This window comes from Nothoprocta perdicaria, unplaced genomic scaffold (genome assembly GCF_003342845.1).
Source record: "Nothoprocta perdicaria isolate Ctin4 unplaced genomic scaffold, notPer1 scaffold_17, whole genome shotgun sequence".
In the NCBI taxonomy this organism is placed as follows: Eukaryota; Metazoa; Chordata; class Aves; order Tinamiformes; family Tinamidae; genus Nothoprocta; species Nothoprocta perdicaria.
In genome coordinates, this window is record NW_020454871.1 from 585,677 (window position 1) to 611,200 (window position 25,524).

Here is a 25,524-nt window from a genome sequence, read left to right on the forward strand (position 1 = left end):
TTTGTAAATTATGGAATTGTTACTGTCTGTGTTCTCTGAAAATGCCTTTCTTGTTTGCTTTTAATAGGCCTTGATGATTGCCTCCAGCAATACATAAAAAACTTTGAACGGGAAAAGATCAATGGGGAGCAGCTGCTCCACATCACTCACCAGGAGCTTGAGGAACTGGGGGTCACTCGCATTGGCCACCAAGAACTGATCCTGGAAGCAGTTGACCTGCTCTGTGCGTTGGTAAGTGATTTCCTYGATCACTCAGGTTAATGATGTAGGTTTATACCTTTTCAAACCAAAGGCAGAATGCAGGCTGTATTATTTGACAACTGCATGCTGTCTAAGTGCCGTTGCTTTGCTTCATTAAAGGATGGACAAGCATTAAAGGATGGTCTCTGAAGAAACCAAGCATCTCCATTTCATGGTTCTCAATGGTGCTGCTCTTGTCTTTGCTGCTTTGCCACTAACTTTCTTGGTCCTATACTCGTGTGCAGTTGACTCTCTGTGCCCGCATCCATATGGTCTGTCATTAGATGCCATATGCCCTCATTTCACTGATGCTCACCACACTCTGTGAAACCCAGTAGATCTAAGCGCTTAAACTCATTCAAACACATAATACTAAGGTAAAAGGAGGTAATGTTAATTAGGCTAGAAGATTGTTTAAAGTTTCCTTTAAAACAGAATTGAATGGCAAAATCAACTATGTCTTAATTATAAGACAGGCATCCACTTTTCTAATAACCTAGAAAAAGTAAAGCCTGGAAGGAAATTAATCTTCCATTTAACCATTTTTTTTCCCCCGAACGTTAATATAAGAAAGGGTTGTTTGTCTCAAATTTAACTCCTAATGCTAATAAAATGAAATCCTTTTTTTTTTAAAGAATTAATATTTTTGCTTGTGTAAGTAAACAGCTGAAAGGATATTRAAAATATAAAATATAGGTGTAATTAAYTAGGTAAATTACATRTGACAATCTGGGTTTCGCTTCTTTACCATGAGTTTTACTTTTGCACCAACTGGTTTATCCTGTCAGAATTTGCTATGACAATTTGTCTCCAACGGGGAAACTGGTATTTAAACTGACAGTAGAACAGAAATCAATCTGTAAATGTGCACTTGATAATTATACAAGAAACATTATGAAGTATCTTCTAATATGCATCTATGCTTCCTGTAGGCATGTCTAATCACAAAATATACTTGATTTGGCTTGAGATTTGCTTCTGCAAATCAAATAATTTCTGTCAAAGCAGAGAAATGCTTTTGGTCTTGATGCAAACATGTTTGTAATTGGTGCATACAGCATGACCTGATGTGTGTGTGTGTGTGTGTGTGCATTTGAAAACAGTAAAAATCAGCTTTTTTTTTTTTTTTTTTTTTTTTTTGGTACTTAAATCTTTGCTTCCTACATAAAAGGAACCTAAAGACCACAAAATGTAGTATTATCTAATGAACAATACAGCGCCGTGCCCTTACAGCAGGCAGAAATAACACTCTGGAGAAGTTTCCTCCGGGAAGAGAAAGCCCTTCAGACAAGTGTGCGCATCAGAAGGACCCGTGCTGGTTTTTCAGAAAGCAACTGCTGCTCCGAGCCGCCGGCCCCGCTGCTGGCACCAGCGCAGCCCTTCCCTTGCTGTGCCCGCTCGTGACCTTGTTATTGCCTCCTTTTATCGCCTGCATGGGGATTTGCCAGCTCCTGGTATCATTTGTTTAGCCTCCTGCCTCTCAGCCCTTATCCTTCCTTTCCCATTCTCTCTCTAAACTCCTGCGATCTTTTTCCCTGCTTCTAAATCTTGATTTTCCTTCCCGTTTCGGCGCTCTCTGCAGAGCGGGTCTGGCTGCCTGCGGCTCTGCCCGCGGGGGTTTCTCTTCCTTCTGACATTTCTCCCTTGCTGCCATGTACAATGCGTTCCTCAATCCTTGAAGCTTCTTACTGAGCAAGGATCATACTCACTATTGTGGAAAATMTACTTCTGTATCTATTTTTAAGCTTTAATATTTTTAGGAGTTTAATCTCTTAGCCAAAAGAATCATTAAGAATTTCCCGTAATCTAAATAATGGCAACAATTAATGGTGGCATGTTTGATGCTGGCTTCACTAACACCTGAAATACTTTTCTAAAATATTATAATTATCTCCTGATTCTCTGTGAATCTTGAAATACCGAGGAGTTATTGCACTAAAATTAGTCAAGTGATGAAAACTTTGCTAGGTGATCAATTGTGAATTGGAGGTCAGAGCTGTAATGGGTCTTTAATAATGCAGGTAGTCTGAAAACCAGAAAAGACCCSATGAAGAAAGATCTGTGTCTTCATGTCAGTGCAATCAAGTAACGCTGAATCATTTCAACAGTTAAATCATGAAATGATTTAAATCAGAGTGTCTTGGGGACTGTTAAATCTCAGCCCWAAATTCCTGAGTTATCCTTTTAAGSAARAACTTGYGTTTATGTGTCGCTAGCATACAGGTAARATGAAAATATGGTAATATACTGTATGTGTCTGTGTGTTGTATAAGCAGTGCAAACTAAGTGTATTTGTAGATGCATAAGTACATATTCTTTAAAAAAAAAAAGAAAAAAAAAGGTTGCTGAAAGCTTGTTGTGAATAAAATGGAGAAGAAACATCAATTTTGAGGAAAAACTACATGCAGAGGCAGGAGGAGCAGCGCTCGTGCCCTGGCGCTGCCGCAGCCGCCCTGCTTGTGCCTCCCACCGGCACCCGCGGCCCGCGCGGTCCTGCTGGCATCAAGAAATGTCAGGACATCTCTGTGCCCTGCGCAGCATCCACCCAACGGGCAGCATCCACCCACCGGGCCATACCGCTTAGCAGCGATTTTTTTGCCATACATGGGATTCCTGATTGATTCCTGCTTGGCAATCGGCGGTGTCCACGTTGCATGACCTGTTTCCTGCGGGCAGTGTTGCCGCAGTGCTGCATTCTGGCTTAGCTAGGCCTTTGTAAAATATTTTAAATGGAAAWGTCTCCAAAATAGTCCTAAGATCTCTCAGATAGGCTTAGCGATGCATCAGGAATTTGGCAAACTGTTACATATCATATATGTAACAGACATAGACATATGTCATAATGTCATAGACATTATAGACATAACTAAATGCTGGTCTGTAACTAGGTTTTTGAGTGTAAAAATAAAGCAACAGATAAAGGAGGAATGTGTTTTTCCTTCCTTGCCCTGGACCTCAACTAGGTTGTCAAGTGCAAATATTTTTATTGAAGGCAGAGAAGTTTTACCTGAATAATCTATTACACATTTTCCCATGAAATTATTTTATATCCACTCCTCACAAATAAAACATGAAAAAATCTGCAGTAATGTTATGTCTAGATTAATTGATTCAAACCATGTTAGTGTTTCTGAATGAAATGAGAAGGGACATTACTAACATGCATAGTCATGACCTATAATTTGCCTTTTGTAAGCTGAATTCAGTGTTCTTTTTAACTAGGTATTACTTATGGGACTCCTATACATGAAGCATTCCATGTTTAATGGAGACAAATGCAAGCAAGCAAACAAGAAATGTAAGAAATTTTAGTAGGGAAAAATAGAAGTATTTGATAGGCTCATGCATAACAGAAATGGCAGTAGAATAATCTGGTTTTGAAAAATGAGTAAAATCAAAGGTAAAAAAGTAGGAATGTTTTTCCCTGGAGGAGAGCTGTAAGCCATTTGGGATTTGGACTGCACTTTTGTTCAGGCTGAAATACTAGTCTAGGTATACGTATATATTGGAGGAGGAGTTCCATACAGGCACTGGCTCTAAGGAGAATACTCTGAAGAAGTAAAGCCTGGGGAACATCAGTGACAGGCAGAAAAATATATTAGAAATGAGAAAAGGAAGTACTTTTGGGGTCAGCATGGGTTGCTGTTCAAATCTATGCATGCAAATTTAATTAGTACAGTATTGGAGGTCACTTTGTTGCTGCAGCTAAAGTACTGCAGGCTGTAAATACAGCTGGATTCTTCCTGCTTAAGGCTATTAGTTATGTCAAAGAATTTTTCAGGTAAGAGAAAAATGTAGTCTGCTTACAAAGTCAGTGTGCTGGGTGGATTCCTCTTTGCATTCCCTGAATTTATGCACAGCAGTTGCCTGTAACAGCAGGACAGTTTAAACAAGTTTAAGAGCAGAAGTGGGCTTTGATTTTGTCCTGGATGTTGAAGAAGGAGCCACAGTTGCTCTTCATCACAGCATAGGTGCCAACATGTCCTATTCAAAATGTTAGATCTGTTACAGAGCTTGTAATTTTCTTCAGAAAAGGCATCTGTTAAGGTACCAGTTAGAATGAAGATCCTAATCCCTTACAGGTAAAGTTAGTTAGTCTCTGCAGAACCTACTGCATTTCTGGAAAATGTATAATACACTTTTTTTTTTTTTTTTTAGATTTATACTGATCTAACACAATCCATTATTGTATTTTGTCTGCTTACGTTTTTCATTGAACTCAGTGTATTTTATATTCCTTTTCATATCATGAGTTGCTGCTACTCCCTAGCAAGAACAGCACACCAGGCTAAGCAGAGTGAAATTGTTAGCTGCTCATCAGGCTGATGCAATAGCAGAAATTTGTACAAAGGAATAGGGGAGCTGATGATACCATGCTGAAAAACACACATCCCTATTAAAGGCTGTAGTCCAGGGCAGGAGGGAAAATACTGACTGAATTCAGCCCAAATTGTATTGGTATACATTATAATTTTTGTATAATCTTTTGTATTTAGTTTGGGAGAGATTAGTGCTAAATTATTTCTGGCATAATTTGGATTTCCTTTCAGGTTTATGTTTCCTGTAAGTAGATCTGGAAGAGCATGTTTGTAATGTCAGCCGTAGAGAATGGCCAGTTTCTTTGAGGCTGAAGACAGTGACCCGACCGCTAGGGATCAAGGAACAGAATTATTTTTCCCCTTTTGGTAAAACGACAGCCGGTATAAAGCCCCTGTGCTTCCCTTCACGGTTATTTCTGATGAAACAAGCTGCCTTAACCTTGTGTGTTACAGCGTTAAGCTCCATTTGTGGCTTCTCTGGCTCAAATGTCTTTGTGTTTCCGAACACCCCCTTTACTGCCCAGCCATCTAGTTGGCCAGAAAGAGTAGAGAGCAAAGGCAGCTCCCGCCTCACCCCATGCCCTACCACCTTCCTGCAATCCTCTGCACTGAGCTCTGAGAGCTTTCCTGCAAGCAGCCAGAACTTGGATACCTCCACAGAGCTGCAAACAGATCAAGCACCTTGTGCTCTCCTAGGGATGCTTGCTTAGCCTTTGTGGACTAATTAGAATTGGCATATCCAGTTAATTTATATGAATTATTGTTTTAGTGAGTATTTGAATGTGAAATGTGAGGGATAACCTGCTGGTGACATTATGTATAAGCTGTGCACAAAAGGACTTGCATTTTCTTGTCTTTCATTTTCCCGTGTACCTTAAAGGAAGGAAAAAAAGAAAGACATCTCTGTCCTGAATCATTTCCTAGCCGATGATACAATATTTTTCTAAATTTCTGAAGGGCTTTGGATAGCATTATAGTAGATTTGATTGAAGCTTTAGAAACATGAGGTTGTGTAGAAGGTTCCTGTGAATTGTACCACTAACTATCTTTAAACAGAGCTGATTACCTTGACATGGTGAAGCTCTGACCAGAAAGGTGCTGTGAGATTTTGTACAAGCAGTGCCACCTATTTTTTATCACCATCTTTTGCTCCACCATTAGTTATTAATAGTAATTCTGTCGTATTTACAAAACAGGTAAACCTGCCTCTATATAGAAGTCCATAGTTTATAGAATATAATTTCTCTAGTAAAAGCTTTTTTGCATATCTGTATTTTATGGAGTGCTTAAAACTAAGCAAGTATTTATTTTTTAGTGGAGTTTTAATGGTTTAACCAACTGATTTGGGGTTTTTAGAACCAAAATGCCCTGATCTATATTCATGTAAATGTATATAGCAAAATGAGGTACAGTGAAGCCTGTGTRAATGGAATGCTATTGAAACAGCAGTAGTGCTGCAAAGTACAGAAATTGGTCAAAATGCACAGATGTAACCTGAGTTAGATGTCCTGCTTTAGACTTGGCTGTGAACTGTGGTTAAAGTCCATTTACTTTTGGAAGGTGCCGAGAAGTCTGGACTGATAAAACTTCCCTGCAGCTTCGGCAGTGGGACCCGTCACTCCTCTGCTCTTTGCTGGCTGACATCAAACAGAATTACTGTATGTTGATGCATATCCATGTTAATTTCCTGAGCTCAGATTCCCACGTGGGCACTGACTTGTAWGAAGAAGCCTCGTGGCCTCATGTTGGTAGCTTAGTCTTTATCCTTCCGGTTTGTGTCCAGGGWTTTTTTGTTTGTTTTTAATGTGCAAGAACTGGAAAACCAGCAGCAGTAAAAATGATGAAAGGGCTGATCCAATACTGGTAACTTCTAACGTCTCGTGTTCTGTCGGCTCATACGTTATATATGAGTATGTACATGCATCCTTTAAAGACACATGCTTTGTATTAATAGTGCTGACTGCTTACTGTTGACTTCAAATCATTCTGTTATTGAAAATGTGCCTGGAGATTATCGACCTCTTCTCATCATGAGATTTAAAGGAGTGCTTTGTTCAGTAAAACATGAAAATCCAGATTTTTAGGTACCCTGTGTTTTCCTGAAAAAGCTGGTAAAATGCCATCCCCTTTTTGTACATCCTGTTGTACAAAACTTACTGACTTAAGCTCAGTAACTTCCTGAGTTAAGCTCCGGAATTTTGTGTAGAGAGAGCTCTGTCCTCTAAAGCACTCMCTCAGTACATCTTCTACTATGAACTTTGTTGCAAACACAAGAATTATCACTTAGTTACRATAAACTGAAGAAAAAATATTCCTTTTCAGAAATCATGAAGTCTGGAATAGGGGACGTCAATATTTTCAGTCAGGAACTAGCATATGAGCTTTGTGCATTGCTACCCAACAATGGTGGGGTATCTCATTAAGCACTTGTGTATAGAATTCAAATCCATTAGCCTGCTGAAATTGATAGAAGCTTTCCATTAACTTCAGCTTAGCACAGCTCAGGCTTTATTGATGACTTTGCTGAGGCTGCTTCAGTTCCCTTCACACGTTCTGGGTGGGCAACATCCAAGTTGCGCTAACCTCGTGCACTGGAGGATTGCCCATGTCCGTGCCTGCTCATCCCGGTGCCACTTCATCAAGACCCATAATCAAGGCCCTGTGAGCAAGGGCTGAGGGAGCTGGGCCTGTTCAGTCTGGAGAAGAGAAGGCTGAGGGGRGACCTGATCAGTGTCTAYAGATACCTCAAGGGAGGCAGTGAGGAGGAGGGGGCGGCCTCTTTTCAGTGGTGGACACTGATTGAACTAGAGGAAATGGCCACAAATTGAAGCACCAAAAGTTCCCCAGGAACTTAAGGAAAAATTTCTTGATGGTGACGGTGCCAGAGCCCTGGCAYAGGCTGCCCAGGGAGGTTGTGGAGTCTCCTTCTCTGGAGATCTCCAAACCTCACTTGGATGTAGCCTGTGCCACGTGCTCTGGGTGACCCTGCTGGAAAAGGCAGGTTGGACTAGATGATCTCTAAAGGTCCCTTCCAACCTTAAGGATTCTGTGATTCTATAATGAGTCTTGAAACTTTAGGCCAGTCTCTGTCAAACTTGGCAGAAAAGTTAAGTCTAACAGACTGGGCAAGTGCTGTGAGACTCCGTGGGAAGGCAGAAGGGCTCATGCTGARGCAGTGGCTGCTTGGGGAAAAACGCTCTCGCTCTGAGCCCTGCATGCGGGAATGTTCAGGGCACAAACCACGGGCAAGGAGGCCTCTCCAGTGCCAGAACTTGCTGGTCCTCGCAGGCTGTTTTTAGAGCAGGGGGTGYAAATACATGCGGATGCCCTCCCGTTCCTCAGTGTTCCAGGCACTTGGGCTTGCGCCGTGCCAGGCATGGAGCCTCGGCGCTGGGATGGGCCAGCAATGAAAGTCAGGGCATTGATTGCCTCCAGCAAATGCAGTATCGATTCAGGCCTTGGTAATTACATTAAATAGTAGGGGGAAAGTATATTAGATTAAGGGGGTACATAATTCTATTTTTGGAATAGAAAGGAAGAGTGATACACACTGTGACAGGAAAAGATTAACTTTCATTGTTAGATTAGGAAAAAAAACCCTGTTCTACTGCTAACATAATACTTTAATTCAAKTTATTCGGAAAAGATCTCAGTGATATATAATTTTTATTTAATATTTGATGTAAAATTTTAATTTTGTTCATGTGTTCAGGGTTTTAAACATCAAAAAAACCCCTTATCTGTAATGGTGCAGAATATATTCTTAGACTCTTAATGAAAAAACAACTCTGCTACTATCRGTACAGTGTTTTAAGCAATTATAAACAATATTATGAACATGTAAAACTTGCTTTGTTTTTTTAAAACTATTGCAATTTTTTCTTTCTGGGAAAGATTYGTTTAGTTTCTTGCTTGTGTGGCTCACTTCTAAAATCCTCTTTCCTGTGCAGAAGAGAATTTTTTTTGCTTGCTTCTGATTTTTGTCTCCTTAGGAATGTGATTTGAAAGCTCTGCGAATGATGCAATGAATATTCCCTTATACTGGTGCCAATGGGGATTCTCTGTGGGCATGAAATGCAGGGAGGAAAGCAGTGTCCATTAGGAATGATGGCTTTTCCTGATGATGGGCAGAAAAATGAAAACTGGAAAAGCTCCTCATTTCTGAGGGGCAATTTGTTTTAAAAATGTAATTCCACATTAAGTTATTTTTGGTGCTTACTCATAGAATTTRTTGCAGTATTGGTTGCTATAAAGCTGTCCCTGCTCATGGGTAATTATCTCTCATCTGTTCTTCCTGTAGATAATCTCATATGTGTGCAGCTCATGGTTGTGGACTGAGAGCTGCTCAGGTGAACTTGAGCATATCCATCACAGAAACAGAGAGATTAACTTCATTTGTGTTCAATTCAAAAGCATCTAGTTATGACTTTTGTTTTTTTGTATGCATCTCTCTGAACTGTTATATGTGGCACATATTATCCATTCTGCAAGAACCAGAGCGAAAATATTCCAAATGACCAAATGAAATATTTAGTGTCGATATTGGCATTTCCAAAGCACAGAAGCATCATTTACTCTTTGAAATGCGAATGGTGCCCTGCTGCTTAAAATTCTAATTGTTCTGTTTGCCATACTATATCTCTTATGTTCTGTAATGCTGCACTTTGCTCCCCTATAATTCATTTTAAGATGTACTTAAGCAAATTGAAAAGATGAGATTTCCTATGATTGAGGGTTTTTTTCCTTCCATAAAATGAGAATTATTGTCAAATAAGTAGCAATGGTTAATTGGTCACAAGATTTTAGTAAGAAGTAACGAGGTTTGGTCATTATAGTGCAGGTTGCTGCATTTGTGTGATTTTCCTGAGAAGGAAGGAGAGTGTAAGTAAACATAAGAAGTATTGGAAGGTGTAGTATAGGCTTGAGGTTTCTGTCCACTGAGTAGTCCTGGATTTTCCTGAATTTGCCGCAGAAAAATGAAGGCAGAATTTGGCTGTTGCTTAGAGATTCCTAAATGAGACATAAGTAATATGTTTTAATTAAAAACATATTTTAAAATGTGCTTTTTAAAAGTTAGTAAACCATGAATTAATATTTTTTGGGAGTAATCTCTACCAGGATGTTCTTTGTTTGTTTATCAACATACCCCAATCAACATATTCTACATAGCTTTTATATAGATTTTATACACACACTGAAGAAGTGAAGGTTATCACAGAGGTCTGGCTTATGTATGTTTTTTATTGAAACCCTTTACACATCAGRCCTTATTTAACATGGACAAAGTTGTCTTCTGCCTTTGTGGTGGCCATTGCCAGCCAACAGAAGAGCTTCTGATCAACTCTGCCAAGTCCGGAGTAGGAGACAGGATGCAAGAGGGCGGCTGCCCTGTGGTTTTCCATCTTCATCCTCCAGGCTGCTGCTGAGCTCAGTGCTGACTGCACGTGGAGAAGCCCCCGTGGAGCAGATAGACTGCAGGCTTGTGGGATCTGGTGAGCCAGGGCCCAGCCTCCTCCTCTGGAGACACATGGATCAATCACACAGAGCAGTTTTACTTGTCCCTTTGAAAGGCAGAATAGCCGTGGGTTGACTGTGAGTGAGCTAAAGCCAAGGCCTTTGCGCTCCCTGGTTGGGACCTTGTGCTTTGCTCCATCTGCCAAGGGAAGCCCCTTGCAGACAAGCAGGGCTCTGCATCTCTGGTCACACAGGTCGCCTTTAGAAAGGGTTAAGGTGCCACCCTGGGAGGCCCTGAAAGTTGAGCCAGGCCGATCATAAGCACCTTGTAGGAACTCTTTGCAGTTGGGCCACTCCTTGTGTGTGGCCATGAGAGCAGACTGAGAAGAGAGGGCCCTGAGAAGGGCACGAGTTAGTTGGATTTAACCCGTTCAGGAGTAACACCTTGTTCTCCTCGCCCGTGAGGCGGAGGAGAAGAATTACACAGAGCACAAAGCAGCTGTGAAAATCACCACGCAGTGATGATGTGCGTGGTCACAGCGTGTCTTGGTCATTGTCCTCAAAGCTGCTGGCGGAGATGACTGCAAAACGAAGGGCAGACATCAGAGTGGGTGCTGTGGCCGGTGTGGGTGCAGAACAAACGCCCCTGGTGCCCCCGCTGCTCCGGTCGCGGGGGCTGCTCCTGCTCTCGTGGCCCCTCCTGCGGCGCTGGGCAGGAGGGAGGCAGGAGCCTGTGGGGAGCAGCACCCAGACGTGCTGGCGTGAGGCCGGGCACGTGCTCCTGTGCGCCCAGCGCGGGCAGCCCCGCAGGCCCCCTTGGAAATGCCTCCCTGGCAAAGGGCAGCGGGAGAGGAGGTGCCGCTGGGCTACGCACCTTCAGGCGAGGCCGAAGCCCCAGTCTCCCCTCGGAGCGGGACCCCGTGTGCCAGGGCACAGAGGAGAGCGCACAGCAGGGCAGGGAAGGGAGCCATGGCTGCGCCTTCCCTCAGCGCCGTGCGCACAAGGGGCACCCGGCAACGGGGCCCTCGCTCGTCCCCGCCGCGCTGTGACATCGCTGCTGAKGCAGGGACCTTCCGAAGGGCTTCCGAGCTCCGCACCGAGGGCCGCGGCGCCGCGCGGGGCCTCCTGCCTCCCTCCGAGGCGCTCCAAGCTGGGGGCTCCCGCTGCCACTCGCTCTTCGTGTCCCCTGGGCTTCTCCCGGGCTCTCTGCGGGAAGGGCCTTCACGTCCCGTCTCGTCCCGTCCTGGGCGGCTGTGCAGAGCAGCCCCTGCCGGGCACGGCGAGCYGGGATCTGGCTCCGACCATTTCTCCACAATAAAACAATAAATTGGGAACAGTTTATCTTGTGATATGAAAAGAAGTCACAAAACAGATTAACTTCTTTCATCCTCTTGGGTCTTGCTTTTGTGCATATCATAAAAGAAATGCTGCCACAGCTTTATTTTCCTACTGGTATTTTTTTCGAAGAGTTGACACTGAAGCCATTAAATATGCACAGATGTCAGCTTGATAGAGGACAAATAATGTGTGGTTGGTGCAGCACATTCACTGCTTTATGCTGGTATGTCTATGGGATGGTTTAATTATTTCATACTGCTGCAGTATTAAGATTTTGCTGGAAAAAAAAACCAAGAAWATATTAATAATTGCTGTTTGAAACATAGAAATTCATTTTTTGATGAAAGGCATATTCACTTCCAAGACGTTTGTGAAGGCAGAGTAGAGCAGAAAATATGAATTAGAAATTCAGTAGCTGAGCAGTTATGAACCGCTCGGAGGGATGCGGTTCAAGTTCAAAGGAGCAGCAGTGGAGGCATTCTCTCTTTCAGACTAAAGTGCTCTCCGACCGTAGATGAGCTGCTTCTGAAAGTGATGACTCTTGGCTTCCACAGGAATAACTCTATTAATGGTCCGGAATTGTAAACGACCATGTTCAGCTTGTCATGGAYGTTTTGATCTATAAAAGAAAACATTTCAAATAGTGTTACTCAGCAGTAGTTCATAATGACCTTTAAGTCTAAAATAAAATGACATTTAAACCATTGTTTTCTGCATTGATAGATGACAAATATCTATGGAAATACTCATAAAAGAACCAACGTTAGCTGCTCTGACAATATGAAACCTCTTTACAGAGAAGCTCTACAAGAAAATGTAAGAGTTTGATTGTCCATGGCTTAATAGACTCTGAAAGCATCATTGTTCTATAGTCCCTTGTGTGAGGTTTCAGCATTGRTAAAAGTTTTAAATAGTTATTAAACAGCAGTTTATATATGACAGATACAAAAGTATAGATATTTAGGCAATTGTCTATTTAAAAACAGAAAAGTATCTCAAGTATTTGACGACTGTTTCACCTAAAAATGTGGCTAAGAATAAAAGAGAAATTTTAGAAGAAAAAAAAATCAAGAGTAGMAGAAATAAAAATAAATGGAAAAAAAAGCATGGAAAAATAAAGTTAGGATACTCCTTGACCACAGCTAAGAAACTCAGAAAAGAGTGATCCTTAAATACKTATTTGGGAGGTATTACAATGTGAGCYCTCCATAAGCAGACAGACTTCTAAGACTGGTCACCCAAGTCATCTTGGACCAAATGCTATCATCTCGGTATCTTTACACTTGTGCAAAAATACGGTTTCTTCATATTTGACATTATTATGTAAATAGACATTTTCCATAACTGAATAGTGGGTTTTTTAAGATTTTARCCAAAAATTAAATCGAGAACTGCGTCAGCTAGATCATACATTTTAGGTAATGCACTTTTAAATATGTGAAGACCATGTAGGATGATGAGATATACACGAAGATGATCAAGTGGTGACTGCTGACACAATATGCAGATCTGTTGCTCATGGATCTGAGATGAGTCACTGAATATGACAGGCCTATTTTTCTTTCTAATTCCTACTTTCAATGGGAAATACATGGCTTCATTTCAACACAGTGACTTTTTCAAGGCACCTTATTATGTTCAGTTGGACATAATGGAAATACTAAAGCTTTTTTTTGGAAATTAAGAACATAATTTAAAAAATCACCTTAATTAGAAGCTGAATATATTTAATTGTAGCAATATCTACTTAATGTATCTATTTATAAGACAATAGAAAGGTGTATGAAGTGTTTAAAAGCACTGTTCCAAAATACAGTCTTGAGAGGCAAGAGAATTGTGACACAATTTGCTTCAGAAAAATGATTGTTATTATGTTCTATTATTATATATGTATTTATTCTTATATTTCTATTTTGTCCACATTTATATTGTATTCTTTCTTTCTTACATACACACACACACACACACACACACACACACACACACACATTTTTCCCCCAGTGCAGAGGAAAATGAATCTTATTTAGCAAACTAGATTCTTGTTGTAAGCTGGTAAAATGATCTTAATGTAATTTCAGAACAGGTAGGTTTTCTGTGTTAGTATACTTAGGTGCGCGGTACAGCATTTCCTTGTTATACAGTAATGGGAACAGCCATTATAATAGTAATTCTACTAGACTTACTACGGAAAGATAACTTAAATTGTGCAGAAGTGGGTTTTGTGATAAGACATTCTGAGAATTAGGTCATTTTGGGTTCAATTGCCTATTATTCAGATGTGTCATTCCTGAGCTCACAGCRAATGTGATTATGATCATTACCCAATTAAGACACTAGTGTGAAGTGACAAGCCTGACACTGCATGAACTACCTTTAACACAGGATTTCCTTAAAAAAATACCTTTACTGTTTCTTAGCTTTCCTTTTAACTTGTCATTAAGCATGTCAAACCTTGCATTATAATGCTGTGCCATTTCTGCCATTGAGAACATGTGTCAAGTTTTGCTTCCAGAATTTCCATAATGAGTCATATGATATGGGATGTATTTTTGGTAGYCCGTTGGCATCACACTCAAAGGTGACTTGCACATTCTTTTAAGTTCTTTAGTGCTTGCTGTGTTCAACAAGGTTCCTGGTGTTGCTCGTCAGGCTCTCCAAAAGCCCATGAAGGACCAGATATACAGTGGATTTAATACAGTGTTAATTTATTTTTTATTTCTTTAATAAGTGATAGGCCAATTAAGGGAAGGAAGGGAAGGCATAGTTTAGTGGGGGTCTTTTATACTCCCCTATAATATAGAAAGCATCATTAATACCAAAGGAGTAACTATTACCAGACTAAGTATTTTTTTTCTATTTATATACAATTCCAGCAGAGCTTTATCAAATTCAAAATGCTAATTAAAAGCTGATAATTTGTTCTTTCAGCTCAATTTACATCAGGTCTGCTCACACAGAATACCAATTTAGATTTCCTAGCACTTTGTATGCCATTTGTGATGAACACTCAAAATGGGTCATACTCTATGGAACGAAGGTTTAATACATAATTTTAGTATTTTAAAATAGTAAAAATAATTCACTTATTATTTTAAATTAAATCTTCTATGAATTACATGAAAAAAATTCTTTTACCTCTTCAGTTTATTACTTCAGCTTGTAAAATCTTTCACAAGGATTATTGGACSGGATAGTTTTGCCCGTTCTAGCACTGCTTTTACCAGTTTTCCTTGAGTAGGTGCTAATGAGTGTCCAGTAAAGAAGTCCTGTGTTCCAAAAGCCTGGAACCTGGAAGTGGGTGCTCGCGCGTGGGGACAGGAGGCCTGCAGGGGCCGGCCAGCCAGAGGCGCCTCCCAAGCGGAGGAGGGACACAGCTCCCCTCAGGAGCTGCCGCCAAGAGCACAGGGCTCCACAGCAGCAACTTCAGGCAACCTGTGTCATCTGAGAATGGGTCTGCCAAAACATGGCCTGTAGTGGGAAAAAATGTACCTGAAGGTTTCTTTTTTGAACAAATTAAGGCCCTAATTAAGCTCACCGTGTGTCAGTTCAGCTTTTCCTGTACTTCCAAAAAAAAAAAAAAAAAACCCACCCAATCAACAGCCAAAGCCCTGGGGGCAGCCTGTCCTTTCTCTTCTCTTTCTACGCTGACCACTAGGAACCAGTGAAGTGAAAGTCTCAAACCAAGAGGAGCAGGAACTTTGGGCTAGAGAGCGGCTCTAATGGGCTGGAAAGTAAGAGAATTTGCTTGGAGGATGAAATTGTTAAAATTAAAAAAATACGTTTTACAGACAACAAACTGACTTACCTTTAAATCTAACTCAGTTTTGCAGCTCACTGGCAAGTGTCACTTCAAACACAGTCCCACCTTGGCCTTATTGCTAATTATACTTCACTATAAGAAGCCAGTCTGGCTCTGATCTCACATTTGCATTTAATTTTCACCTCCTGAAACCCTTTCTTCCAACTCCTATCACTGGATTTGCCATTAGGAATTGCTGAACTCCAAGCTAAAATATACTCCTGAAGGAGTCTGTCATGGAACTCAGCAGAAGAGTTTTGTGAAACTTACTGGCTTTTAAAAGTGAAGGTTATCATACTGCCATATGCTACATGAAGGGAACATAAAAATTATCTTACTGTTTGAACGCTGCTTTTGTGTGAAAAAGCKTAAGTAAACATTTAATAGATTTGCCAGCCATGGCTTTTCACGTTCAAGTTTTGTTTTCCCTTTTGCTTTTCTTACAACAGTTTCCCCTGCTGCAGTGTAGGAGGATTTAGGTGAGTCCTTTCTGTTCTCAGTGAGCAGTGTTTGTGATCCAGATTTTGCAATAAGGTGCAAATCTCCATGGCAATGCAATAAGGAGCTCCTTTGCAATAAGGAGCATGCAAGCTCCATGGCAGTGTAGTTCCCTTGCAAGACCGTGTTTGGGATAACTCTTAATATTCTGTATTCTCTACCTAAACCTGGTACATCCATTGCCAACAATATAACATATTTAGGCAGAATGGCTGTTTATAAAGCTTAGGGAACATGAAATGAAAATGGAGCAAATGTCAGTGGAGTTTGTTTTGTTTTCCTACTCCTGATATGAAAAATAATCATTTGTATATTAGTGCTACTCTCTTGACCCTTTTTAGAGATTTGGGCACTATTTTTAAAGCAGGAATTATATCTAGGATTTATCCTGCAGAGAAGGAAATCACCTGGTAGCAAAGAGAATTTTCCAGGCTCAGGCAYGTACTTTGGTATGGTGTGCCCCACAATAAAAAACACGCTTTTAGCACTGAGAGCACAGCTGAGTACAGCTGTAAAAACTGAGRGTTGACACGGTAGCCACGATGACCACTAAATCTGGCAGGTTTGAGACTGATACTCAAGGGTAAGCATCATACATGAGAGGCCTACAGGAATTAGAAGAGATTTTTTACATATATATAYATATATATATAWAAATAAAGATATATATATGTATGTATATAATGTGTACACAGTGAGGTTACCCACCTACCTATTACCACCAAGCACAGTTTTTACCAGCCTTGTCATCATGCCTGTTCAACGTGCTTGACTAGCAGAAGCAGTTCACACGTACGCGCGCACCCACCTGTCTGCCGTTTCCTCCTCCGGAACCATCTCCTGTTCTTCCCCATCACCTCGTCCACTCGTTCCTGGCCAGCGAGCCCGGGAGGGAGCGTCGCTTCCCTCAGGACTCGTGTCGCGCGCGGCGCCTCAYGGCTCCGGAGCCCGAGCGCCACAGACCACGAGCAGCCACTCAGAGCCAACACCTCCCCTGATTAATTTTTAAACATTTCTTCTTTCCATTTTACACTTGTTTCTCCTTTTCATTTAATGCATCACTATCTGACATTGGAGGCAACCTTAAATTTAGGCCGATGCAATAAATAGTCTTCTACAGAGATATCGATTCCCTGTCACTTCTGTAATATTTCATCTTTTTCCCTTTGCTGTATCTTATAAAATCTTAGCTAAATCACTGACATGCATCAGCGTTTTTACTGTGTGGAATAACTTCCTTTCATCTCCTGATTATCTGTATGGACGTACTTTATCTATCTTTGGCTGTATTTTAAATTTTTGTATTGGCATTACTTAAGGTTACTGTTAGAATGTTAATTAAGACTGCTTAAGGAAAAACAGTATGTTCACTAGGTGATTTTTTTAATTCAATTTTATGTGTTTTCCAATGATTTAATATAAATTTCTCCAGTGGAACAGGCTACTGGTATCCAGCCCTCACTCCCTGACACTGAGGCCGTTGCTCCCAGGTAAAAGTGACTTTCAGTAACCGCTCTAGTTAGCGCTGTCTCCATTTCCTACTCGGGTTTTCTAGAAAGTAACCTGACAGATTCCTAGAGCTTTTATCCAATAAAGAGTTACTGGCAGAAGCAGTTTCTGCTTGTTACCAAAGGAACAAGTCTGGGCTTGGAGATAAAGGCAGGAGGTTCTGGTTTATCATCATTACACCATGGTGTGGAGGGTTTGAGATGAGGCGCTTCCCGAGGGGGATCMAAGCCTTGCTTGGCATGGTCTGCTAGCTGGTACACACACGAGGACACATCCACTTGGGCATCTTCCTGCCACCAGCAGAGCGGAGGGGAAAAMGAGGTAAGGGAGGGAATTCCTGCGGAGGTTTAAGGAAAGTAAGTTGTAAATTTTAAGCAGATGGCATACTAATATCAAGCCCAATTTGGTGCTTAACCATAAGCTTTACAAAACCAGCCTTCTTTTTACTGAAGCAGTTTGCTGTAAAATACTTGTTTTGGAGAAAAGCTGAAGAGAATTATTCAATTATTTATCTTTCATTTGCTCCACTCTTCAGTCTTAAGCTTGATGCTTCCAAGCTTTATTGACCAACTGTGATGCTTTAGACAAGGTATGCAAATAATAATGAAACAAATTAATTCTGTCCCTAGTATTTGAAGTTATTTTAAAACCAAAGTCCTTTACAGTAAGCTAATAGCAATGTCTGTGTTTCTATTCCTAGTAAGATGAACTCCAAGCTGAGGGGGGGGTGAGTTTGATTTTATTATTTACTATTTTTATTTCCAAGGGTGAACTTTGCGAGGCAGGAGGGCTTGCASAGAGGACCTGGACCTAAGCAACAGACATAACTGGTTCAAACCTGGAAAACAATTTAATTAAATATATGTTTCTGTTTTGCATTAGTCCATTCAACCAGTTTCATATATCTGTGATCATTCAATACATTTTTCCTTTTGGTGTTGGAAACAACTCTTCACTATAGGAATAGCATTCAGCAAGACTGCACTAGACTTGCAATTCAGCAAGACTACATACTGTTTGCTGTTATTTATATTTTAAGAATTAATCTTTGGCAGAAAATTACCATGTGATACTGATGATCAGTCATCCTCTATAACATTATATATACTAAAATATGCCTTGTTGAAATTAATAGCAGTCAATCCATTCATAGTTTGAACACTGATTTTGTTTAGGTGCTTTTGAAGAGCAAACTGAATAGTTGGCATTTTATTGTAACTCAGGTTCTTGAAATACTGCATGCAGTTGTGGCAGCAAAAGACCTGTCATCAATTCAGTCTTTTTGAGACTTTCAATGTGAATCTGAGTGAATTATTTAGTATCTTGCACTCAAATATCTTTGYGCTTGTTGCCTATGTCGAAGTGGGGAATTGGCTGGGTGGTAAAAGGCCATAATGATAATGGGGAGGAAGGGACTTCAGTGTGAAAACTTCTACATAGATTCAAAACAGCCCATCAGATTTAGAAGGATGGAAGAAAATCCATTAAGGACAGCTAAATACGAGGCAGTGTCACTGGCTGAAGTCTCTGCATCGCTAATCRCTGTTATTACATGCCTGCTCTGTTCTCATTTTCTTCCCTAGGCAGTCATCTCTGGTCTGACCTAATTTGACTCTTCTCATCTTGGCTTTCACTGCAGAATAGCTGTTCACCCACAGAAACAGGGCTCCGGAAGGGATTTTCCCGTAAAGGTCTAAGTGATTATGGCTATATAAGCCAGACCTTATTCACAGTATAAAAAAAAAAAAGGGCAAGTTCTGCTAAGAAGGCTAAGGTTGAAGGCTAAGAAGRCTACTACTAGGCTGTAGTCTTTACCACCTAGAAGAGGAACTAACATGAGTCTTGGGGAGTGGATCCATGCAGTGGGACTGCCTAAAACCTAATGTTGGAGGGAAGAGATACCCTAGAGTTGGTTCACTTTGAACCACAGCAAGGACTATAGGCAAAGGACTGCCTCATCTTCACAACGGGAGAGACTGCGATGCCCCGCATTATCAGTGCTCCCTACACTTCTCCCTCAGTGATTTTGTTGGACCTCAAGGGGTTTGGGGGATGTAAATTTTTGACTAGCTAAAAAAAAAAGCAGCCTGTTGTGTAGCCTCACCCCATGCACCCACATTAGCCCAGTCTTTGTCAAAGGGAAATCAAATTTACAATGTTTAACTCCAGGGTTGTTCACAGAGCTGACAACGGAGTATTTCACTTAATTCTGCGTATTCTTCTTTCTCCTCAGAATTATGGTTTGGAGACTGAGAATCTGAGAACGCTGTCTCACAAGCTGAACGCCTCAGCCAAAAACCTTCAGAACTTTATAACGGGTAGAAGGAGGAGTGGCCATTACGATGGCAGGGCCTCCCGACGACTGCCAAATGACTTTCTTACCTCTGTAGTTGACCTGATTGGTGCTGCCAAGAACTTACTAGCCTGGCTGGACAGGTAATTTACTATTTCTTGTCCCTTTACATGTTCTTGCTGTCTTCTGCACTTCCTCTTTCTTTTTCGCTTGCAGTGCTGGCTTTTATTTTGCCTTTTTTCTTTCTCYGAGTATTAAAATGGTAGGTTTGGAATTCCAACTTCAAGTTCTGCATTGCAAATTTCTCAAATATTGGCAGTCAAAATGTGCTAGCCTTTCCTAGCAGGTGGATGTTGAATTTTTCTCATGTTATTTAAGCATTTTGTGAAAAAGGAATACTCCTGTGCAATTCCAAGCTGACAAATCCCTGCCCTAAGTGGTAGCATCATTGGCCTTATCAGAAAGGAAGGGAAGTAAGAAAGGGTTATGGAATTTGAACCACCCTTTACCCAGCAAAAAGATAAAAAAGAGAAGCTGACATTGAACTAAATCATTTTTATCAATTTGATACCTTAGTTACAGTTGTGCTTTTGGAGAATCATTAGTGACTGCTGCTGATTTTTGAATTGAGAATCGGATTACAAGGAATTCTCTGAATAAATGTAGTTAGAACTTTGGCTGTAGCAAGAGAGAAACCAAAACGTAGAATTTATGTTTTGGCTTCTGTCTCTTTGGTTATAGCAATGAATAGCTTTATCTGGAATCTGAATGGATATATAAATGGCACCTTAGAAATCACAGTTAGAGTAAATCACCCYCCTTCACAGCGTATGTATAATTCTGGTGACATCTTCCTAACCCAGTGCCAGCAGTCATATTCTCTCGGGCTATGACCTTGTCAGTTCTTGTAAATTCAAATGGGGTCAGAATTCAGTCAGAATTTGGAAAGCCTGAAGAAAGCCCGTGTGTGCAGGAAGCTGTTCAGTGGCTAACTAAGCATTGCTTTGCGCTCTGAATTAAGGTGCTACCTGCTTCTGARGATTGGTGTCACACTGGAAATGCTGTCTTTGGAACAAGCCATTAAAAAATCATGACAACTTGCAATTGTTTGCAGCACCCTGTTTTACCTTCCGCAAGAATGATAACTTTCTGTGTTCTTGTAAAAATCCATTTTATATCCTTGCTGCCTACTTTGATTCTTGTTTCCAAGGCATACTTCATAAAAGTCGTGTAATTTTCTGCTGGAGATTGTCATGATTGGGTGATTGAAATTTCTGCAGACTAATATAGCAGATGCTTCCTTTAGCCTCCATGAGGACTCCCGAGGGAAGGAAAAAAAAATACTGTRCATTATTGGAAAGTAGATTATTTGGGGATTTTCTCCCCCAATTAAGCAATGAAACATTTAACTAACCCAATTATATTTGCCTTTATGAAAACAAATTTACTAACCATGAGTCTGTTTAAAAACCTCTTATATTGTAAACAGGGATTCTGTCCTGCTTACACTGTACACATCTCCTGTACCTTTCTGACAGGTCTCCATTTGTCAGCGTGACAGAATATTCACTGCTGAAAAACAACATTGTTCAACTGTGCCTGGAACTAACGACCATTGTGCAACAGGTAGGACACTTTATCTTCTGCTCTTTTCAAGTCCCCTYCACATTGCTGCTGAAGAATCACAATAGTAAAAGCATTGCTTTCCCTTCCCGGGCAAAACTGTGCGAGTCATCTGTTAATTAYGTGTTCTCTTTCTCTGGGAGCAATGGGAAGATTTTTGGACTCCATCTGCCCTCATGTGCCAGCACAGACTGAAGGGTCCCGTGTAGGTGAAAATAGTCATCTTCTGAGTAGACAGTTTGATGTTAAGTCTGTCACCATGAGGGCATTGAAAAGCCACAGTAGCAAACAGCTTAAGTAGTACTATCCATTTATTACAGATTAAAATATCACTGATGGAAAGTCTTTCAGGGWCTAGTTCTAACAGTACCTACAGATTCTTTCCAAGCCTGGACTATGGCTTCTTTCCTTCAAGAGGAGCCAAGGCAGCTGGAAGTTGCATTAAAAATGTTTAGAGACTAACAAGAAATATTCATAGCAATAAATGAAACAAATCTGGAGCAAAGGTGGCTACTATTGTTACTGCTATGCACTGCCTAGTGGTAGTACAGTACATCACAGATATGTAAAATTAATTTCCCTGGTTTCTCTAGTGGTACATGGTATACACATAATGTCAGTCTGTGACACTGTCTGCCCCGATATTAGACAAGAGGTGACAGGTACAGAAAGACTAAATGGAAACCAGTTTAGTCTATAGAAAATATTTATGCTAAGTTTCTCTCCTTGTGGTTAGATGAAAATATGGGAAGGTAAAATAGTGTTCCTGGAACAAGTGGAGAGCTTAGAGGAGAGCAGGTATTGAAACAAAATGAAAGAGGAGGATAAAGGTAGTATTGGAGGAAATGAAGCAAGAAAAAAGATCAGCTAACCCTGCAGTTTTGTGCACACAATCAACTGGCACTCCCTTCAGAAGAGCTGTTTCCATTGCCTGTTTCTGCCCTGTGCCAGCCCAGTTCTTGCACCCTCACAGAGAACCAATCATAGAATCAGTTAAATTAAAAAGGCTTCCTGGAGCACTATGTTCATGTGAGCTTTAAGGATTTTTTTTTCTCAACTTATTTTTAGTTTTTGCAGGAAAAAAAAAAAAAAGACAAGCAGGTGCATTGGTCCTGGCCTTAATTATTTGTATTTTTGCCAATAATGTTACAATATTCAGCTTGCTTTCCTTGCAGAGATATCGGTGTGTGCCTTGCCCTTTATGCCTTTTTGCAGTGCAAGACAGTGATTCTTTTTCTCTCTTCATGTTTTACACACTCCTTGGTAGGCATTTTATTTACATATCTTTACGATCACATTGTAAGAGAAAACTTGAGACTATTTTTGATTTACAGACTAAGCAAAACAAAATGTGTCTACAGTGTTGTAAGCCTGCACTTGGCTTGTGCCCTGCAGCACTTTGTCAGAGTTTTGATTTCCCCCTGTGGTCTAGGTGAAAATCTTTTTAAGTTTGAATTGTCTTCATTTCCTCATTCGTTCGACTGCCTTTGGCAGAGGGGATGCCATTCGCCTCCATCACTAATAGTTTGGCTTGCTTGTTGCTCAGTTCTACAACTCCACTTCAGAATCTTTAGCACAAACTCCAAGATGTTTCAAAATGGAAAATATTTATTTAGTTTTTCAGGTGACTCACAAATAGAGTCAAGTCTGGGCAGTTAGCACCAAAAAGAGTAGATAAAACAAAATCCTTCATAGGGAAACAGATTTGCTGTTACTAAATGCGAAGAAAATTGATCTTGATGTGTGAAAGCAAAGATGTCTCACCTAAACCAGAACTGCAGTCTTAGATATGGCCAAAAATACATATTGAAAGGCATAACAATTAGAAAACTGAACCCTTTCAGATACTGTTTGTTTTACAAATAATGTTAATTTTTACATGTCTAATTTAGAGCAAAARTGACACTCGTGGCTATGTATTTGGCAAATTCAATGAGAAACTTCAACTTAAAAATGTATTTTGTGCAAAATGAACGTGCTCTGCGCACGTAACTTGCAGCTGGCACCCAGGGTGAAATTACCTGTAAATGGAGACATCGTGTCAGGCTTTGATATAGCCAAAGCTTAACATCCTTGTGGGTTTTCTCAGTAGCATGTACTGTTTGCACCTGTGTCACATAATCTTCATGTAATAGGCAGGTAAGTTTTCTAGTGTCTTGATTAGGTACTCTGTATGAATATGAAAATGAGATCATTTATTAAAAAAAAAGAACTACATGAATTACAATGTTGTATATTATTATTTCCATAGCATATAAATGCTATAGTATATAGGTAGTTGACCGTTGATCTGTGGGGTGTATCTTACGCAAGGTATAAGAGCATTTATCTCTAATTTTAGAGGCTTTTTTTGTTATTTGTCCTTTGGAATCTACTTTGTTTACTTAGTTCTCTTATCCCTTATCACCTCTCATTCACGAGAAAAAGTGGGGAAACTATAAAAGACTCTAGTTATGTAAAACACTGCAGAAGCCTTGAGGTATCCTGATTTTGAGGTAAGCTCTTCCCTGATSATGTGCTGATTGTAAGGTGCAAAACCCACATGACTTTAGATCAGGAACTAAGTTTTACAAATGCCAGGTTTTCCATTGACTTAATTTCAAATATTGTGGCTCTAACTTTGAGACAGACTAACAGGCTTAAGTTCTAGAGCAAAACTACATCTGGGGWATGGAAACTGCAATAACTAGGGTGGAACAGGATTTAAATTTGGTTCTTAAAACACATCCACTAAAAAGAGTTCACCAGTTCTAGAATCCAATTTTTTTTTCTGATTGATATTATTTTCTTTATATTTAAGATGTTGAAAGCCTGTGATAGRGACTTTGATATGTGCATTAAACTGCAAGGACAAACATCCGTTAAACAAAAGTTTGTCTGTACCTTATCAAAGAACATCATCACATCTCAGGATGATTTATTTCCAACAAAAGGCTAGCACTTTCTTCTTCTTTATTCATGTTTGAATAGCCCTATTGAGATAAACTCAGAGAAGATATAGATTTTATCGTGTTTATCGTATTTTAGTTAAATAATTTGTCATTCGGATGAAGTGTATATTTTAAAAGGCTGCCTAGTTTAGATTCTAACTGATGCAGAATTTTKATGTCTCTTAATAGTTTCCTGAACCTGTTTTACCTTGAAATTAGCCCTGCCTTGAGCAGGTGGTCTGGTGAGATAACCCCAGAGGTCCCTCCACCTGAATGACTCCGTGATTCAGCAGTTTCCTTCCTTGTTAGAAACATGGGTGTTATTTTCAGTAGGAACTTTGCAGACTTCAGCTCTCAGCCCCCTAATCTTGTTTTACCTGTGTGTGCTAAAGAAAATTTTGCTATCCAACATCTGTTCACTCTTTTCTAAATATAGATTGTGTTCCTTTCCTTAATTAAACTTTGTAAAATGAGTTATTTGAGTGTATTTTCCAGTCTACATTTAACTAATTTGAAGTAATCTCATTCTTTTAATGTATGAATTCCAAAAGTGTATTTAATGTTACATAAACACAAATATAATTTAATTTTCTTATATTTGCAGTTCAAAGACTACRGTAGCTCCCTATTGCAATGTCATATAGGGAAATGTGCAAACACAAAGTTTAAATTTTCTTCAGAGTCTCTCCTTTATAGAGTCTCTATTTCTTTTTAGTAGTTAACACATGCTCTTTTGTTGCAGTTTTAAGTTAAATCAGTCTTTGATTTGATTGGGTTCTGCATACATTTTCAGCAGTACTTGCATTTCTCTTTCAAAATCATTGTCTAAAATTGTAAAGAGTGTTGCTGAGGACAAGTCCTACTTTTCTCTTGATGAATTTTTACAAGTGTGGTTTTAGCGTATCACAATTGCCAAGGTGTACAGTGCCCATGAAAGGATGTTCATGCAACGCATAAGCTGGCTTGAATGCAGGGCTCTTGTAATACTGTTTTCTCCTATTTGTACGTTACCATTTTACACTGAAGAAATCAACTGCAGCTGTTTTCAAAGTTTTTAAACTGTAAGAAAAAATACTTTTTAATGTCCATCTGCCAACAAAAGACCAGGAAAGTGTATCACTGTAACTATTATTTATTTTCTATGAAAAATGGACCAAGATTCTATAAATGTTAATGCTTTAAGTTTTTAATGAGATCCCTAGTGCATTGCTATGTATCAGAAATAAATAAATCAGAAGAATATTGTGACCTATATATATATATCTTAATATTTTTAGCATAATATTGCAAGTGCTTTTAACTTCTCATTTGAAGTAATCTGAAATAATTTTTAAAAAGTCAGTGTCCATATACTTTGGAAGGAATTCCAAAACCATTTTTAATGCTAATGTAAACTTAACTATGCAACACAAATATAGCTCTGCAAAACAGTACAATTCAGYATTCCTATATGTAAATGTTCTATTCTTTGACCTGAAATAATTAAGTGTATTCAAGATGAAGCTCACACTGTATTTCTGA

At 39.9% G+C, this 25,524-nt stretch overlaps 1 protein-coding gene across 1 annotated transcript in view; it reads left to right on the plus strand.

Moving 5' to 3' along the window:
* LOC112944496 (connector enhancer of kinase suppressor of ras 2-like) overlaps positions 1-25,524 on the plus strand; it is a 165,885-nt gene that overhangs the window by 68,933 nt on the left and 71,428 nt on the right. Inside the window, exons 2-4 of the mRNA XM_026035945.1 lie at positions 68-231; positions 19,391-19,593; positions 20,989-21,076. Of these exons, the coding sequence (XP_025891730.1) occupies positions 68-231; positions 19,391-19,593; positions 20,989-21,076 (455 nt within the window). The remainder of the gene's footprint in view (positions 1-67; positions 232-19,390; positions 19,594-20,988; positions 21,077-25,524) is intronic.